Raw genomic sequence first — 20,572 nt, forward strand, 5'->3', positions numbered from 1 at the left:
ATAGAAAGCAGTAAGATGAAATAGTGGTAGACAGAGTATTTCCAGAAACATCTGCATGTATGGCCACTAAAGTGGCGCAAACTACCTACTATTTCCAAGGACATAAAAAACCTTTTGCTAGCACACAACTTTCCTCAATGCAGGACTCTGCTCTGCACATAAGTACCCCCTCTAGAATGATAAGCAATTCTCTGCTGCGAGGTAATCATTTACTGAAGGTCCTTGGATTGAATACAAAGTAAAGAAAGTCTAATCTCTGTGGTGTTCTTACATGTAACTGCCCTTCACCCAGACAAACTATTTTTGTTTGATTATTATTTTGATTGAATCTTTGAAATCAGACAAACCAGCAAATGGAAACACAATTATTAGCCACCATCTATGTTTCCTTGTGCTGAGTTCATGGATCATGCTATGCAGTAAGCTGCTGCATAGTACGAAAAATGCCACTTACCAGTATGCATCTGTTCTTGGCTTGTAGAGCTGCAGAGTTGTACACTTTTGCATAGATCGCTATCTGGTGTTGGACTCGGATGTCTGCATGTTGTTTTTGTCTTCGTAGAAGTCTTGTGTCACGAGGTTGGTGACTCCTCCTTCAGTCGACAGTGTGCATGGGCTTCGGCTCCATCTTTCGATTGTTTTTGCCACTAGGGTTAGATGGAGTAGTGAGAAATAGAAAGATGTCCATGCGCAATGCATCAAAGTAAGATAATACTGGAACAGATAGAGGAATCCGGGGAGGCGGGTGGGCGTGTACAACTCTGCAGCTCTACATGCCAAGAACAGATGCATAACGGCAAGTAGACATTTCCGTTCGAGGCATATGAGTTGCATATTGCACACTTTTGCATAGACTATACAGCAGTTACCTCCTTAGCGGTGGCTACCTGTATTTGTTGCAGTAGTTTGAAATAGTGTTTTTAGTACAGCCTGGCCCACACTAGCTTGTTTTGCCTGCACGTCTACACAATGGTGTTTAGTGAAGGTATGTGGTGTAGCCCCACTTGCTGCTTTGCATATGTCATCTAGGGGAATGTTCCCTTAGAATGCCATAGAAGCCCCTAGTTTGCGTGTAGAATGAGCCCTAGGGGGAATGGTTAACATGCCTTTGGCTTTGATGTAGCATATGTGTATGCATTTTATAATCCACCTTGCAATTCCTGTTTTGAATATAGGATTAAGTTTATGGGGTGGGGAGAAAGCCCCCAAAAGTGGTTTTTCTAAAGGATTTTGTGCTTTCAATGTAGTAGAGTATTGCTCTTTTAACATCTAAGGTGTGTAGAGCCCTTTCTTCCACTAAGACTGGTTGAGGCAAAAATACTGGTAGTTCAACAGACTGGTTTAGATGGAAGGCAGATACTACTTTAGGTAATAATTTTGGGTTAGTTCTAAGAACCACTTTGTTATGATAGATCTGTAAAAATGGTTCTTGTATGGTTAATGCCTGGAGTTCACTTACTATTCTGAGAGATGTGATAGCAACAAAAAAGGCTACTTTCCCAGTGAGAATCTGTAGTTCACATTAGTGGAGAGGTTCAAAAGGAGGACCCATTAGTCCTGGTAAGGACTACATTTAGGTTCCACACTGGAGAGGTTGGGGCTCTTGGTAGAATTATTCTTTTAAGTCCTTCCATAAAAGCTTCGACAGTGGGGACTCTAAACAAAGACAAGTGTTGTCTATTTTGTAGGTAGGCTGTTATGGCGGCTAGATGTAACCTAATAGATGTATACGCTAGGTTACATTGTTGTACATGCAAGAGGTACAGATGATATTCTGAATGGAAGCATCTAGTGGGTTGATGTTGTCCTGCGTGCAATAAATAGCAAATCGTTTCCATTTTGCCGCATAGCATGCCCTTGTTGTAGGGCGTCTGGCCTCTTTGATAATGTTCATTCAGTCTGGCGGGAGATTAAGGTAGCCAAACTCTAAGATTTCAGGAGCCAGATCGCAACGTTGAGTTGACTGGGATCTCGGTGTCTCATCTCTCCATGATTCTGAGTAAGAAGTTTGGGTGACAGGTGTAGCTTTTGATGTGGTACTACTGATAGTTCCAATAGAGTTGTGAACCATGGTTGTCTTGCCTATGTTGGAGCAACTAGGATCATTGTGAGGGAGTGTTGTTTGAGTTTCTTAACCACTACTGGAATGAGTGGGAGAGGCTGAAAAGCGTAAGCAAATTTGTCTGACCAATTCATCCATAGTGCATTATCTTTGGACAATGGGTGTGGATACCTGGAAGCGAAGTTTGGGCATTTTGCGTTTAGGTGTGTGGCAAACAGATCTATTTCTGGGAGTCCCCACATGTGAAAGAATGGAAGAAGAACTTGAGGATGAAGTCCCCAATCGTGGATCTGTTGTGCTTGACAGCTGAGCAGATCCTCTATTTGATTGTGTACCCCTGGTAGATGTTCTGCCAGGAGATATATTTTTTGCTGAATGGTCCATCTCTATATGCTTTAAGCTAGATGTGATAGCTGTAGGGAGGGGCCCCCCCCTTGCTTTTGTATGTAATACATTGGTGTCATGTTGTCTGCACGGATTAGGACAGCTTTGCTTAGAAGGTGCAGTTGAAAAGATTTCAACGCTAGCAAGATTGTGAACAATTCCAGGTAGTCGATGTGAAATTGTTTTTGTTGGTGGGTCCAGATACCTTGTATGGTGTGGGTTTGAAGATGAGCTACCCAGCCGGTAAGCGATGCATCTGTTGTTAACACTATCTGTGGGACTGGCTTGAGGAACGACCACCCTGTGGAAAGGTTTTGTGTGTTCCACCATTTCAGAGAGCGATGGGTGCGGTCGTCCACCAACACCAGATCTGTTAGCTGATCTTCAGCCTGGTTCCACTAATGTGCTAGGAAGTAGGACGCATTTGTAGTCTTGCACGAGGAACGAGAAAGATGTAAGACGCCATCATCCCTATTAGTTGCATGAACACTCGCGCTAGTAGTGAGTGTTGTTCCTGAAATTTTTGAGCTAGTGTTTGTATAGCTGTTATCCTGACTTGGTTGTGATATGCTAGGGCTGTAGAAGCATTTAGTGTGGCTCCTAGATATTGTTGTACTGTGGACGGTTGGAGATGGGATTTGTCTAGATTTACTGTGAATCCCAGGCTGTGAAGCAGTTGTATTTTACTGAGTGTGTGTTGAACACAGCTGATGTGGGATTTTGCTTTTATTAGCCAGTCGTCCAAATAAGGGAAGACATGAATTTGCTGTCTTCTCAAATGTGCTGCAACCACTGTGAGGTACATGGTGAAAACCCTGGGTGCCGTGGTGATCCTGAGATATTCCCTGTGAGCGGGATGAATGGGAATGTTAAATATGCGTCTTTTAGATCTAGAGTGGAGAGAAAGTCGCCTTGCTGAAGTAGTGGAAGAACTTGTTGTAAAGTGACCATGTGGAAGTGGTCTGATTGGATGTAGAAGTTGAGCAGTCTGAGGTCTATATTGGCCTGAGAGATCCGTCCTTTTTTGGAATTAGAAAATAAAGGGAATAGACGCCTGTTCTTTGATGAGAAAAGGGAACTGGTTCTATTGCATGTTTTTGTAATAGTGCCACAATTTCTTGTTTGAGAAGCGTCAGATGTTCTGATGACATTGGACGATGTTTGGGAGGTATGTTGGGAGGAGTAGAACTGAGTTCCAGGCAATAGCCATACTGGATAATTTGTCTTACCCACTTGTCTGTTGTCATGGAATTCCAGACAGGCAGGAACTGTGAGAGGTGTCCCCCGACAGGAGTGGGATGATCAGGGGAAGTGCAGGGAAGTCACTGTTTGGTATTAGGGGAGCTGCAGGTGTTATTACCCCTGCCTCTCCCCTTGTTGTTGTTCCCCTTATAACCTCCTCTATTGTATCCTTTGGAAAAGAAGCCCTAGTTGGGACTTTTGTAGGACGAGGAAGGGTGTTCTGTTGTATTTGTTTTGGAGCCTGCTCTATAACAGGGACGGCAAAAGGAACCTCTGTTAGAAGGTGACTGTAAAGCTCCCATAGACTTGGCAGTCTCTGTGTCCTTTTTTATCTTTTCTAAGGATGTGTCCCCTGCAGGGCCAAAGAGGTGCTCCTGGTCAAAAAGTTGATTAAGAATGGTATTTTGTACCTCTTGTTTAAACCCAGATACTCTGAGCCAGGCATGTCTACGTAGCAATACAATGGTATTTATTGCGCGGGACGGGGTGTCTGCTGCGTCTAGCGCACATTTTATGGATGTATTGGTGATTAGTTTGCCTTCTTGTAGAAGGTCATTGGCTTTGTTCTTATATTGTTGAGGTAGCAGTTGAATGAGGGTTTCTAGTTCATCATAGTGAGCCATGTCATACCTTGCCAGAAGGGCTTGTGTGTTGGCTATCTTCCATGAGTTTGCAGCTTGAGACGCCATACGCTTGCCTTATGCGTCTAATAATTTAGATTCTTTGTCAGGAGGTGGTGTGTCACATGACCCCTGAGAGTTTGCCCTTTTGCGTGCATTGGCTACAACCAAGAATCTAAAGGAAGTTGACCCTTGATGTATATGGAGTCAGAAGGAGCAGCCTTGTATTTTTGTATCTATTCTTGGGTTAGGAACCCTAGCTCTAACTGGGTTTTTGAACACCTTAGGGACGTGTTAGAAGCCTTTTAAGCATTGGCAAGACATGAGTAGATTTTTGTGGCTGGTCAAAAGTTTCTGAAAGAAAGTCTTCTTCTACAGGGTCAGAGTGTAGTTTGACTTTACGGTATGCTGCGGCCCTATTAATTAGTTGGGCAAACCCTACATTGTCATTTGGTGGAGATGGTTTTGAGGGATAGAAGTCTGGATCATTATTTAGATAAGGATCCGTACTATAGTCACGACAAGGGTCTGGTTCCTGTGGTGGATCATCAGGGTCCTCAGTGTTTAATGGTATTATAGTCTTCATCCTCTTGCCCATGCCCAAGTGCATCATCACAATCCTCTGGGTGTGAAGAATACGGTGGAGAAATTAGTAAATTAGGGTTAATTGGTGGAGGGAGTGAAGGTGGTGGTGAAGTATTAGTAGCCATAAGTATCTTCTTTAGAGGAACTGGTGCCTGTGGTAAATGTTCTGGTTTCCTTTTTGTAGGTAGCTTGGTAACTATGGGACCAGTCTTTGAATGGATTAAAATGGTGGTTTGCCTTGGATCAGGGAGAAGAAGTTCTTCGGCATCGACAGTTTTCTTTGGTGTGGAAGATTTCTCCTTGGAAACTGGTTTCCCTGGCTCCGAGACATTCGATGCCGGTTGTTTCGGCTCCGGAGATGTTTGTTTAGGAGGCTTAAATATGGGAAGCTTGTCTTTGAATGTTTTTGGCTCCGAGATCTTAACCGGTTGCTTCGGTGCAGAGGTCTTATCCGGCTGCTTCGGAGCCGAGATCTTCTCCGTCTGCTTCGGTGCCGAGAGCTTTTTCTGGGTGCTTCGGTGCCGAGAGCTTGTCAGGCTGCTTCGATGCCGAGAGCTTGTCAGGCTGCTTCAGTGCCGAGAGCTTTTCTGGCTGCTTCGGTGCAGAGAGCTTTTCTGGCTGCTTTGGTGCCGAAGATGGTTTTACAGGACCGGGTGGCTGGCTCGAGCTGGAAGGCTTTTGTTTGTCCTTCGGAGCCGGGCCCGAAGGGGGGGTGCAGGATGTTTTGGTATGGAGTAGATTTTAGCCCGAAGGCGAAGGTGTCACCGGAGCTTTTGTTATGGGCTTGGGTAGGGCGGGGATCTCAGTACTCGCATCCCTTTGAGCCAGGGTGATGTCATCTTCGGCGTTGGAGATGTCTACTTTGGAGTCTGGAACCTGTTCTTTCTGTTCTGGTTCCGGAAGGCTATCGGAGCCTGTATGGAAGATGTCCGGAATGGAACCTGTGCCTCGGGTCATCTCGTGGCGTCGAGCTCGACGATCCCGGATGGTTTTCTTAGACTTGAAGGATAGACAAGCCTCACAGTTTTCATCTCGATGTTCCGGAGAGAGGCACAGATTACAAACAGGATGGAGGTCAAAGTCTGGGAATTTAGCACCTATTTCTTAAAGGGAGTGAGTTCCATCGTCGTCCGTCTTTACCGGCGCGGGTAGGCCCAACGACCAGCATCGAGTTCACAGGCGTCGAAGTTTTCCGAAGTTGTCGTCGAGGGTGGGCATCGAAAGAAACGCGATTGAGACAATACTGTTGGTTAGCTGTCATTGCACGTCAAAAGTGGGTTCGATAACGACACCGACCGGGAGCGCAGAAAGTCAAATCTGAACCAGATGGCGGAAAAAAACAATCTAATGATGGAGCCGAAGCCCATGCGCACTGTCGACCATTGGAGGAGTCGCCAACCTCGTGACTACAAGACTTCATCAGAGACAAAAACAACATGCAGACATCCTAGCCCAACACCAGATGACGATCTATGCAAAAGTATACAATCTTCAGCTCATATGCCTCGAACCTTTGATTTCCAACTGGAATATTCAGCATTAAATAAAGGAACATAAGCTTACCTCTATCCTAACAGAAGCTGCTTCAATTGCGGCAGATGTTGCAGCCATCTCCTTGTCTACAAGGTCTCCCAGTTCTTCCTGCTTGATATCCAAGCCCTTGGGCCGCAACTCCTGTACATAATGCGCAAGAAACAAGCAGAGACAATCATAGACCCTACACAGGGATGCAGGAAGATAAATAAAGGTGGCAATGACAGCTCCTACAGTCAGGGCACAGTTGCAAGAGGCAAGAGTGGCAGCTCCTACAGGTACAGAAGGCAAGAGATGAAAATTGTAGCTTATACAGAAAAGGCACACAGCGCAACCCATGAGAAGGAACATTACAACATACAAAGGATTAGAGGAGAGAATCATTGCCACTGCAGTCAGGGAACAGAAGATAATGGGTTACAGTCACTTACCCCCAAGACACAGACTACGATGAGAGAATATTGGGTCCTACAGAGAGGACATAGACAGCAAGTGATGACATTTACTTTCCTTACATGGCATATAAGACATGATGTGGGAAAAACTAGTTACATACTTCTTTAGCAGTTTGAAGCTCAATGCACATAGGGTATATTATTCCATCTTTCATATTGCATTGACCATAGGCAGATCCAGGATGGCTCAAGATGAAGTCAACTGTAAATCCACAATGCCCAGTTCGTAACTACCATCTTTTCCCCCCCATATTCTGAAAATGCATTGAGGACATCCTATCAAACCTCCCTTGTACTATGTACCACTCCCAATCACTCTGTGGGGTCATTGTCAATTTAAAACAGTTTCAAGCTAAAGTTGTAGTGTTTCAATAAGCTTATTTGGTTGTGTGAGTCTATTCAGGATTAACATGCTGTTCAAAGATTATGGAACAATATCTCCCCTTTATAGTTATTAATAAACAACACAAATAGAGAAATGTTGTAACCGTCTACTTTCACTTAGTTTTTATTTTTGACTGAGAATCGACACAATGTTTTCTAAATGTGTGCGCCAAAGACAATGTAGCTTCTGCAAACATGTCATTAAGCATTTCATTTCCAGTGTAAGCCAAAAAAGCCCTTTCATTCTCACTGAAGGTGCTCCGAGACTCTTTAACAGTGTTTTTACCTGCTCAAGTTTAACATAATGAAATTGCCTCCACAACTGAACTTGCAATGGTACTGAATTAAACTCCACATATACTGTTTTTAACTCCAATAAACTGATTTGCTTTGACAACAGTTCTAGATTCGACCCAACCCTGTATTTATATACTGTCTAAATGTGCACCCATCATGTTTTTGTTGTAACCATCAAAGTATAGAAAGGTGGCCAGATTTTCTTCTCTTTATTATGGTGTTCCGCGTCCCACATTTTAAGTTTCTCCACTTTGTGGCTGACAACATCATCTTACAAGTCATATAAAGACCGTCCACTTTGCCTCGTATGTCATTTGTTTTTGGTTCCAAGTGTAAAACAGCATACCGTATCAGGGGGATGCATAATGTTCCCATAGTATCTCAGGTTGCCTTTAAGCTTTGTCACTATACCCAACTGTATAAAATCCCAAAGGAATTTGGGAAGATCAAGTATACAGAGTATATCCCCTGATATTCCTCCTTCAGAGGCACTTCATGTATAACATCCTTGACTATTAAATGTTGAACTTCTCCAATAGGAGACAATCATGATGTGATTTCATACAAATAATTTTATGTAGAACCATGAAACTAAGAAGTAAATTAATTATTTAAAACTGTATTTATATTTAAGAATTCATAACATACTACTCAGCACAGTAATTGCATCTATTGTGTGGATCGAGGCACAGCATTTGCGATTTAGTACCATCAGTTTAGTTGTACGAAAGACCCTTGCAGCCTTAAGTATTTTACAAAATGCAGATACCCACTAAGGCCTAATAGAGCACATACCTAAAATAATTCAAGGACCTGCTGCAGTGTGTCATCTCTACGCAATAATAGCACTCATTTGCCTGAGGTTATCTATACCCATTTTTTAGGTAATGTCTCAAACTTTCCCCTACCAATCAAAGGTTGTGGGGTTCAATCTGACACTTTTTCTGAACCTCTTTGGTTTTGGTCTCTGCCACTACCCTTTCAACAAAAGGAAAGCTTATATTTTGTAGAATATTGCCAAGCAATGGTCAACAATTTTTGCCCAATTTTTGTTGCACTCAGTACCTTTTCTACCCATTTTTGCTCTCAACCCAGAGGTTTTCTTTGAGTTGGCACTCACCTACACTATGTTTTCCTAGTAATGCTCCCCTGGTTCCAGCCATATTTTTATCTTTATTAGGGATACGCTAACTGGCCAATGGATAGGCTGCTACTTTTGATTTAACTTCAGGCTAACAATCTTAACTTAAACCATTGATGCTTTCATTGTACTGCGCCGTTTCCCACCTGTCTGCTTGTGGCATCTGCCACATGAGGCAACAGCATTAAACAGGTACTGGGGATGGTTTTTACTTTCAAAACAATGCCTAGCTGGCTTTTTAAGCTTACTGAGAATATGTTGTATTAACTCTTCAATTTCTTTTCTTCTTGGTGTCCATAGTGACTTATGAGAGCTGTGGCAATTGCTGTACATCACTTAACAGCTGCAGACCTGTCTATTTTTTCTTACTCTCTGCACCCAGTTTTACTTTTTTATGCTATGGAGGGATCGCAGTAGCTGTTGAGTTTTGCAAGATCTTTTTCACTGCTGTTACTATTAGGAAGTCTGGTTCGACATGTGCCTCGATGTACAGAGTGGTTTTGTGGATATGCCATGCATTTCTGCTTATCTCTTGACTTAACTGCATAGGCTGATGTAGGATGTTTAGAAATGTATTTACCATATTGTACTATACTAAATACTATACTAAATAACAATGGTAAGCATTGACTATTTCTGTGCTGGGTGAAGAGCTGGTAAAATTATTTATCTGTGGTTATCGGGTGTCCACGTCAATGTGCCCCCCTATTTGCTCCTCCTCCAGATCCTCATGCAAATTGCCTTCACTTTCTTTTGTTTGTGATAACATCTCCATTCCCCATCCTTCATCCTTCTCCTCATACTTGCAACTTGTGGATATTTTGCAGATGTAGTTGTGTTATCTATAGTCCCTGGCTCAACTTATTCTCTTTGCCTTTTCTTTGGCATCTTATATGCCTTTATAACATCATCAAAATACTCTTTCTTATGAAGCAAAAATATGTTTTGTCTTTTAATTAGCAAAACATTTGGTGACTGCTTTGACACCGGCATAACATGAAGTCTCCAGGTTCAACATGACAGAGTAATCATTTGGGACCTTTCTACATCCAAAGATTGTATTTAATCATTTAAATTCAATTTGTTTTGTCTCCAAAAGGTGGTAGTCAGACCGCGACTGTTATTTTATGTCTTTTCAACCATAACAAAAGTTTTTCTTAACTGTTATTATGGTTGTAAATTTACTAAACCATGATTTATTTTATTTTCAAACCAGATTATTGTTTCCAAAAATGTCTCTTTTGACCCTTTAACATCAGACAGAGCCCTCCCAGTCAGGTAAGATCTATATCCTGTGAACTGTAGCCGTAAGAGTGCTGAATCAAATCTGTGTGCATTGGTGGAGTAAGCTTAACACTTTCTCTAATTTTCAATGACATGTGGTCTGAATTTGGAATAATGAACACCCTCATTGCTCTCATAACCATGAAGACCAAAGTTGCATACCCAATGCATTCCTTGCAACTTTTCAATAACAACCAGGGTAAAACATATTTTCTCCATCACAAGAGACACCAACAGTGACAGTAAAAACACAAAGAAAACAAAGCAGCCACATTCAGTCACTTTCCATACCCTGAACCATCTAATAAATGTTGAACGATGATTACATGCTTCTTACTTCACCAATAGAGATAATCCTGTTGAGGCAATCTCGAACAGCTTCACAATCCCCACTGCCCAACGTGGACTCATGCTTCAGCAAGGAAAGGTAAGACAGCACATCACTGCCACACTGTTTGCAGGTTTCAAACAAAACTGCAAGAAAGCAAAAAAGTCAGTTTAGCCAGACCAGTGCGACATAATTTGCCAGAATGGTAAAGCTGACATGATCCTCCTCACGATTTGTCCATTAGTACCAAATATATTGTACAGAACAACATGACTAGTTCCCTCTTTCTAAGCTGTAACACACACCACCCCTCCATCCAAGCTGCAGTACAAATGTCTTCACCACCATCTCGACCATATAAAAATACAGATAATGCAGATCAGTGAGATGCAGCTCAGATGCAGGAACCTCTGAATCATCCAGCAATCAGCAAAATGTTTACCACTAAAATGGATACAAAAATCCTCACTGTGTGAGGTTAATTTAAAGTGTGGTTTGCACAATAAAAATAGTCACAATTATTATAGCCCTCACTGCAGCCTCATTTTCTTAACTAAAGCACCATTCACAGCAATAGAATAACATCACTCATTTCCTGTAATCAGTACTAGAGAAAATGTAATATAAATGTAACACTTCAGGGCAGGGTGGACACAGTTTAGAAGTAACACATCAATACATCTACCTTTCATGAACTCAGTCTCACCCTATGCAAGTTAAAACAGCCCCTCCTTACCCAAGGCCAACCAGAGAGCAGCTCTACCATGATGCAAATGTTTTGCCAGTACAGCAACACCACTCACAACTCTTTCTGCTGCTGCAACTAAAGGCAGCGCCTTTCCAACCCCCAAGTTCTGCTATGTCTTTCCGCACAGCCACAACACTCCCACCTAGAACGGTGGCCTGGTCTTGAATGGAGCACCTACAGCCAATCCTGTGGATCCTTCCAATTATTGAGTTCCCATGTCAATCTCGTGCTCTATTGAATTACTCTCATCTAATATCTGTAATTGATTTTCACACAGCTTTCATTTTCTTGTAGCTTCCTTTGCCTTTGTATTTTTGTCCAACCATCTAATCAATTATAATTCATATTTGGAATTACTGTTCACATTTTTCAACTGTTTCCCACGTAGATCAATTTATTGAGTGACTGACACTTTTGCAAAGCACAGACTGCTATCCCAGGCTGGGAGTCCTGGCGCGTTGTATTACCTTGCAGACCTACTAATAGAAAAGGAGATTATAAAGTGAACAGTGGAACATTCAGATGTTTCCTAAAAAACCTAAATTGGACTGTCAGGGGGGAGAGAGGTCAGCAGTTTATTCCACAGAGTAGCACCTACAAATGATACGGTTCTACTTCCTTGAGTGGTCTTCCTTATTCAAGGGGCAGTAGATTGCGAAAGGGCACATAGGTGGGGAGCATGTTATTTAGGGAAGATATATTGCAACCCCATCGCCTCTCAAGCATTATTGCCTTTGCAATGACAATTTAATTATGGGTCCAGTTGGTCTCCTTTAAAAAAAACTTTAGAATTTAGAAATTAATGTATTTATTCAGTAATAATATTTGTGGCACAGAAGTGTGCCAATCGCTCCTCACTCCAACACACACATTATTTATGTCCATAAGGGAGAATTTATACGTTGAAAGTTTAAAGCGTAATTCTCCTTATCAGCCTATCACACAGCCTACTGGTGTCTGATACAGGTCATCATACACATGTATGGTAGTCGCTATACTTACGATCTGCCGGCTCCATCGGTGCCGTGTGAGAGGTGGCACTGCCTTGCAGGATGGTGTCAGACATCAGATGGGCAAAAAGTGTCACAGCTCGCAGTAAGTCATTCACATCTGGGAGCCATTCAGCAAAACAAAGCAGAGAGTTTATTGCACCAGCAAACACTAGCGCAATCACAGAGATCTACAATTTGCTTCAACAGAAATATCAAAGCATACTAATTAAGAGGCTGCCTCGAAGATCTAATGATCTTTTCTAAGGATCTCACAGTTAAAACTAAAATCTAGCGAGTAGTACAGCATCTGTGCACTACTGTTAAGTCAACCCACTCACCAAATTTCATACTGTTGCTCACAGGATTTACAACACAGCGTTCCTCGATGTAGTTCTCTTGCTGGCAGTACCTTCAGACATATTCTAATTCACATAAACTAATTCATGACACTTTTCTATGCTCCGCATTTCACAGTTTACTTCTTTGGAATTATTGACAATCTTTTGAGGAGGCTGGTTGGGCTGCATGTGAATCTATAATTAATCAAGTGGCCAACAACTGTTGTAGTTAACTAATATGTTTTTAGGAGTATGAGCTTGCTTGTTTTACCTTTGCCTAGCATACTTAAGAGCAACAAGCAGTGGCCTACGTTGGCCGCAGTTTAGAGGTTGACGCAGTCCTGTTAAAATTACCAAGCATCACTTTCTCCTTCAAACTCCCTTAAAGTTCTATACATACAGTGATGTGAAGTGAAATTATACATTAAGGGTCACGCTGGTGGCCCAAATATGCTAATGGAATGTTCAATAAAATCAACTGTTGTCTCTCCGTCCTTCGTGGAGTGGGCTTTAGGTGTTACAAACAAATCTTTGCTTGTTATACTATCCATATGGCAATTCCGAGCTCTGGAATGGGACATCCTTTGTGCTTACCTCAATTTGAAAATAAAGGTACATAAATTTGCCTAAGCTTTTATGTATTGTCTACGCTATAACTAATACCATTTAGATGTGATGCAGGTTTGTGAACTACATCTTTGTGAAACGGTACAGATGTTTCCTCGAGGTTCACTTGCTCTACACAAAGAGGAGACAGATAGATTAAATTGTACTTTCTCAGTTGGGCCTCAAACACCTGATTCATGTACTGGTTCCCATCTCATATTCAGATTAGTGCTCGGATGTGTGGAATTCTCTTACATACCTCTTTCAAATGCCATTCCATTAGGAAGCCATAGTCATCAAAATGACTCTAATGTTAATGAGAGTGACCTTCAAGTTCAACAGGGTTTGTGGAATAGCTATGTTTAGATAGAAATGTCTTCTGAATACGTTCCTGTAGCCTTGCATGTAGTAGTTGTCTCACTTTGGTCTAACCAATTCTAAATGCTGGTGTTCGCAATGGTTTGCCCTTCTTCCACAATTTCCCATGCCTTACTCCTGCTTGGTTCCAGAGGATGACACATTTTTTCACTTTTATTCCAATAACAGCTGTTGTATACTGCCAACAATGCCATTGAATAAGCAGCATGAATGTTGTAGACAGCAGTGGTAGTCACCTTCTAGCCTGGGTAGTTCGCTTTTTACCTTCGTCATCAGGTAGAGGTTCCAAGATCACTTTTTGTCTTTGAGGATGTCTCTCTTTCTCTTCATTTTCCATTTGGATATGGAATGTGTCAGTAGTCATTGAGAACATAAGGTCACTGAAAGCCAGTCACCTGCTCTTAAAAAGGGGTATAACGTTTTGACAGTGATGCCGTTTAAGATAGCGTAGTCATTTTATTGCTGATTTAAGTGCTCGGGGAGAGACTTTTTGACTTCGATAAAGAAAGCGCTTGCTTTCAAATGGAGAAGACCTCCAAATGTTCCTGTGTGCCATCTTCAGTATCTGAAGCAATGTTTTTAACATGTTCCTATTTCTCTTGATTTTTTAGCGCTTGGGACCTTTACTGTGGGTCCCATGCTAAGTGTTTTTGGTGTTTTCGTCACCGAACTGTTCTTCCGCTTTGCAACAAGGGGCCCATGTGTTAAAATGTTTACTCATTACATTTTTGCACGTGTAATACTTGGACTCGGATATCTCTACAACCAAGTATGACCACCAAACCAGCAACAAGATGCGCGAATCCCAATATTATTACTTTCTAATTATGATCGTTGTCAGCTTAAGACATATTGACATGCTTTGCAAAACTTATTGGAGTGATCCTGTAGATCACTCCAATACAGTGCATACCATTCCAAGGAAATATCTAGTCACTGAGAGGATAAGAAAATAAATGAGGATTGCTCCACTGTGTCTCAAAAAACCACATAATTTATAAACCATATATCACATGCAAAATTGTTCTTTTCTCCAAGCTAGAAAGTACTTTTGGGCTGAAGAGGTTATCCATTTGCTTTTCTCCTAATGTGTCTCTATGCTCTTCTGACTAAACCAACAGTAAACATAACTGCTTAGTTTCTTCGACGCACTCCCCATGTTGTCTGATACATCTATTTCACTGGGCTGACCACCCTCACAAGGTTCACAAACTTTATGTAGTTTTAGAAGCAATTGGAAAAATGAATTTAAAGGTCTCACGCACACACATAGAACCCTGTGGAGCCTTTGTCGACGAAATACAGCCATAAATCCTAAAACGATTCAGAGAAAACTACATGTTACCAGGTTCAATTACTAAAAGGATGGTTATATAATACTACATTTCATGTGGAGAACTGATGGTAACCAGTGTGGGCTGAAAAGTTTGTTCTCTTTTGGGTGACTGAAAAGGGCGTACAGGGAAGCCCCAGAGGTTAGAGCAGAGCAAGCACTGCCTCTAGACATTTCACCAATAATCAACTAGCAAAACTAGAGCTGAAAGGGAAGACAATAATACCATTATTCTATGCTTTGGGCTAATTACCATGTTAAATTAAGAATCTTCAAAGCATATAGTACCCAAGATGTCTTCCGCAAGATGTGATGGGCTTATCTTCTTTGAAGCTGGCTTGAGTCTTCTAGGAACCATGACTGACCAAAGACACCTATTCCATTGCCTGGCATTAAAAAATATAAAAAGCAGACCCACTAACCTTTATAATGAATGGGCAAGACCGTAACTTGTTTATGTGATTGGACTTGGACTATTTTTCTGGAGACAGTGCATGTGATCTGCTGCACCTATCGGAGTAGCACATTTCGAGTAGATATTATCTTTTCTCAGAAAGAAAAGAGGATGCTATGAATGGAATCAGGAGAGAACAAATTGAAGGGACCTGAATTTGGTATATTTGAATTTGGCTTAGCCATTGGCCTTTATCATCTTTTTTCCCCTGGGAAGGTTTTAGGAACCTTAGTGGGACTTCAGTGTTGAGAGTTGAGGTAACAAGTGTTTGCTCACACTGATAGCAATACTCACACAAAAAGCATGTTAATAAAAAATATTAGCTTTCAGTTTACAAATGTTTGCTTGTTTAACTTCAAATGGCTTACCAGCAAACCAGCCTACTACATTCATCTTCAGAAAAATATTTCTCGGAGTTGGATTTGACAATTGCACTATTAGTGTTGTGGCTCTGAGCTGCTCTTCAGGATGCTTTTTCAGCACTGAAAATGCAGAATGCCGATACGGATTTAGTCTCCGGTTATGATATTCTCAGGCATACCTTTGACCAAGGATAATGGTAGAAGGGAAGCAAAGGGGGCTTTGCCTGCAGAGAGGTCCTCTGGACACAATCTTGGTGTGGTCAGCTAAGAAGATTATGAATGCGGTTCAGCAGGGATCTGCTAAAGTTGAAAATAACTCCTCTGTCTGAGGGCGTTCTTTCAATTAATGACCTCAGAAAGACAAGTGGACCTACACAAATGGTTTTATTTGTAGATCTAACATTTACTATGGTTACAACGTGTACAGCTCACTCGGAGTATGCTGTGCATGTGGGCTGCATGTGTATATATGTATGGGTGAATGGGCATTTGGTTGGCAGGGGTCATGATAGAATACATACCATCAGCCATGATATTGGTTTGTAAACATGAGCTGTACATAAAAGCCTTAAATCCTGAGGCAACAGTCAGTATAGCCCTCGTATGGAGCAACACTAATGGCACAAGCTCCTTCTCTGACCACACTCCCTTCCTCAACTGTCCACCATACAGCTCTATAGCCTCTACTCCTCTCACCTGATGGATCGGATGTATATTTGCTGAGAGCGCTTTGAAGACTTCCCACAGAGTCCAATGCAAGTTGTGTCCTAGATATTAGGTTGTCTGTAGAAGAGAGAGAATGAGGAAAATCAGAAAGGTGTTCAGGTCATAACCATCATGTACTAAAGTAGTGTTAAGAATTTGTTGTACACACTCATTCAGCAAATTATATCACACACTCAAAGACTGAACTTCATACCAATTTGGTTTTGTATAAAAATATTCTTTTAATTATGTTATTTCCTATAATCAAGCAAGCCTGGCACAGGTAAGCCATAAATACTTTGCAGTAATAATACAGTTTGTAATCAGTTTCAATTGCAATGTATATATAGTTTGATTTGATTACAGTAGAGCTACTAGTAATGCAATGCTTTGAAATACTGTACTTATACTATGTATCAGCTTTTTAGTAAAATGTCAAGTAGATTACTTTAAAGATTACTTTTCTTAAACAGGGCAGTATACCTGGATACTGCACTGGGACATTTCCTGTAAACAGGTAAGTAAAAGCGTTTTTGTTATTTTGTTACAGTTTTAAAGGGTTTTACAGATTTTCCAACTCCTCACTTGGAAACTTTTCACAGAAAAACAGTCAATGTTATCCTATGGAGGAAAATAGGGTTATCGGTTCAAAGGTTGTGGGAGTTGGGTTTCTGGGGTTATACTCAGGGGTCCCCCGGGGTCAAGGATGCACTCTTGTTACGCCCTCAGCGACACTAGGGCGACGGGGTGCAGAGTGCTGAGGGCCTATGTTATCCAATGGGGTATAGGGAGACTCCGGTTGGTGGGGGCTTACGAGCAGGCCACAAGGTTGTGGGAGCAAAGCTCCTGGACTTAAGCTCAGGACAAATGGGGGTTCAAGCCAGCACAAAAGGTGCACCCTCAACGGCACTAGGGCGGCCCGGTGCAGAGTGCTGTTTTGGCATTGGGCGCCCTGTAGCTTTCAATAGGGAGTATCCGTTTTGCAAACACACTGCAGGCTCGGGGACGAAGGTCTTCTGGGTGCGACCACCACTTGAAGATGTAAGTTGGGATTCTGGGGGTTGGTTAGGCACCATCGATTGGGCCACCCAAGGCCTTGGGGCATCGGGTACAGGGGTGCCTTTTGTGGTCGGATCTTCTTACCAGCTGCTAGTCGCGGTTGGGGGGACCTTCTGGATTGAGGCTTCAGAGGCTTGAAGCAGGTCAGGGATCACTGGTTCTCGGATCTGGATCGCCAGGGAGACCTCCTCCTGGTGTTCGGCCACTCAAACTCGAACCATGGGCTTTGGGTGCAGAGTGGTGCAGACTCGCAGATTTTGCCGGAGCTGGAGTCTGTTGGTGAACATATATGGTGTTCACGCGAGACAGAGTCTTTGCTTTAGACGGCCAGGCAGGTCTTGAGGCTGCTGGCTGCAGGACACACTGGAGTTTCACTTCTGCAGGTTCGAGGTAGGGACAGGCCGGTAGGGCTGGGCCAAAGTCAGTGGGCGTCCTCCTCTTCTTAGCTTCAGCATGGAAGTTCGGTCCTTCATCTTGAAGGTTCTTTTCTGAGGAGGCAAGGTTCGGGGTGCCGCCTAAAATCTAAATTTAGGGACGTTACAGGTAAGTAAAGGTTGGGACCAATGCGTCCTTTCCTTGGGGTGGGTACGCCCCCTATTATGCCACCCTCCAGTGGGAGGGGGACATATGCCTCACTCTGGTAGGCTGGGCCCACCCATATTCAAGATGGCGGGGACTAAGGGTTGTTTGGGGTGGGTACGCCCCCTATTATGCCACCCTCCAGTGGGAGGGGGACATATGCCTCACTCTGGTAGGCTGGGCCCACCCAAATTCAAGGTGCGGGGACTAAGAGTTGTGCTTCGCCTCGCCTCCCCCACCTAAGGGGTGAAGTTAGCAGAGGTGGGAACACCTCCCTTCCTCACTTGGTTTTCCCACCAGTTCTCCCGCCCAAAGTGGAGGTCAGAACCAGTGGGGACTTGTTGCTCGGGGCAGCAAGTGGCCTGGGGAAACTCAAAAAGGCGGCAAGTTTTTGAAGCTTCCCCTTCGTGGACCCTGCCCATCCTGGGGGAGGAGGCCTAGCACCTCGTCCCAGGATGTGCATTATTTCAGGCCCACAAGAGCAGTAGGCTCTCGACCCAGGGATCCAGTAACATGTCTGGTGGTGTCAGTTGAAAGCAGCCACTCAGCTTGGACACTACTGGTAGGTCGTTTTTCAGGAGGCACCTCTAAGAAGCCCTCTGTGTGCATTTTTCATTAAACCTCACACTGGCATCAGTTTCAGTTAAATGTGCTGAGAAGTTTGATACCAAACCAAACTTCTCAACACAAACTTTCCAGTTTTCATTGCAGCCATTGTGGTACTGTGGCGTTTGTAATGACAAACTTCCAGCACCATACACTCATAATGGCAGCACTGCACTGACAATGTCTAAGAATTGACTTAGACACTGTAGGGGTACAGGGCTCTTGCACCTGTACCCTCACCACTGGGATAGTGCACCCAGCTAGAGGGGTGACTGATCTATGCCAGAGCAGTGGGTTGTAGGCATGGCACACAGTGATGTGTGCCATGTCGGCTCTCACTTTGTTCTGCACCAAAACACGCAGCCTGTAAAGGCAGTGTGCGAGTGTAAAGGTACAGGGCCTCTAAGGGTGGCACAATAAGTGCTCCAGCCATTAGAGGCCTTCCCTAGGTACCTGGGGTACCATTTACCAGGGACCGACCTGTGGCCAGAGAGTGCCACTTGGGTGTGGTCTTCAATGCAGTTTTAGGGAAAGAACATAGGCCCTGGGCACCTGATTGGCAGGAGCCCAGGGCACATTTGAAGTACATCATCAGTTCTGCAAAATGTGTGGGCAACCATGCACAAAGAGGGCACTTTTTTCACATGGAGGTAATGTCAACCACAAGACAACACAAAAAGGAGTTGCTCTAAAGAACTGATATACCTGGGAAAGCAGTGAGAGAGAAAGGTAAAATACCCCATATGGAACGGGAAAGTATGCAAAGGCGTCTCCATTTCATTGAATATGAACCCCAAAGAGGTAGCTGAAATGGTGTGGTTCGACCGGGGGCCAAAATTTATGGCTGAATTCAAAAAGGATCATAGGGGTGCCTCTATGATCATTACCTTTACAAGTCTGGCTTTTGTAGTCAAGACTTGGCTGCAATATAACTACAAAAAATGATGTGAGAAAAAAAGAGGTTCTACAAGTTTTAAAGAACACGAAAGAAGAGGCTATTGTATTAGCATAGTAATTTAGAGACTGACTCAAGAGAAATAAGGACAAAGGCACACATGGCACCAGGTAGGGCAAGGTTAAGTGTGAGGACAATACATTGTGTCGGCTTGACATAATGTTCTATAAAAATGCTAAAGCAGTTTCAGGTTCTGCCACTGAGTGGATCCTGGGTTAGTAAGAGCTGAGGAAAAAGGCCAGCAATTAGAATAACTACTCCCAGATACAACATTAACGTATAATCTGCATTACCTGCTGAGCTTGTGCAGCTCAGGTGCCCGGGGTCATCAAGTCTATTCAGTGTGTCCTGCACTATGTGCTCTGCCTCCTGTACAGCACTTTTCAAGAGGGCAAACTTTTCTTCCAGGAGTCGTCGCTGTAGAGCTTGTTCTCTGTTCTCCTACAAAAAGAAGAAGCAATTAGAAGTAAAACCAACATATTGACACATTACCTATAGCTTCTCCCAAATGTGCCCATTGTTTATAGGCAACAGTTAATATACGCATCTCTGACAAGTGGACAACACCCCCATACTTTCTTGGAGGGCTACAAAATCAGATGCCTCTAAAAGACACCTCTAAAAGTGTTCTCTTCCAAATGAAATATGAAAAATGCTGTCTATGGGACGTACGTCCCATGTATCACTATTCTAATGTGCGTACCATTATGCCAAATCCACTGATAACCAATACATGACTCATCTCAGCATCATCACACATGGGGCATAAATCAGAGCAGAAGTCCAGAGTGAGGTCACACACCAGATATCACTCCGCTCACATATACGTATTCACCCTAGAGCTTTGACAACAGGTATTAAACATTGGACTTGGAATAACAGTCAGGTAGTGTACATCCAACAGGGAGCACCATTATTAGCACAGAACAAGGGGGATGTGATATTATCTCATCAAAACAGTGTGCTGTTCTCCTGGTTGAAAAAACTGGCATTGTCAAGGGGGAGCAAAATGAGATTATAAAGCCACAGAGAGGAAAGGTGCACTTCAAAGTTTCATTTCTTTTGGTTAAATGCATACCACTTTCCTTTAAGGAAAAGGAGCTTCAATAAAAAAAACATGATTGCTTTACTTAAAAGCAAAT

The 20,572-nt window shown here is 42.8% G+C and overlaps 1 protein-coding gene across 1 annotated transcript in view; it reads right to left on the reverse strand.

The window, feature by feature from the left end:
- The window catches only part of HIP1 (huntingtin interacting protein 1), a 374,725-nt gene that overhangs the window by 66,239 nt on the left and 287,914 nt on the right, over positions 1-20,572 (reverse strand). Inside the window, exons 19-23 of the mRNA XM_086954710.1 lie at positions 19,724-19,871; positions 16,223-16,309; positions 12,066-12,173; positions 10,325-10,461; positions 6,457-6,567 (exon numbers count right to left, since the gene is read on the reverse strand). Of these exons, the coding sequence (XP_086810836.1) occupies positions 6,457-6,567; positions 10,325-10,461; positions 12,066-12,173; positions 16,223-16,309; positions 19,724-19,871 (591 nt within the window). The remainder of the gene's footprint in view (positions 1-6,456; positions 6,568-10,324; positions 10,462-12,065; positions 12,174-16,222; positions 16,310-19,723; positions 19,872-20,572) is intronic.

Source organism: Lissotriton vulgaris, chromosome 2_1 (assembly GCF_964263255.1).
Source record: "Lissotriton vulgaris chromosome 2_1, aLisVul1.2, whole genome shotgun sequence".
Classification (NCBI taxonomy): Eukaryota; Metazoa; Chordata; class Amphibia; order Caudata; family Salamandridae; genus Lissotriton; species Lissotriton vulgaris.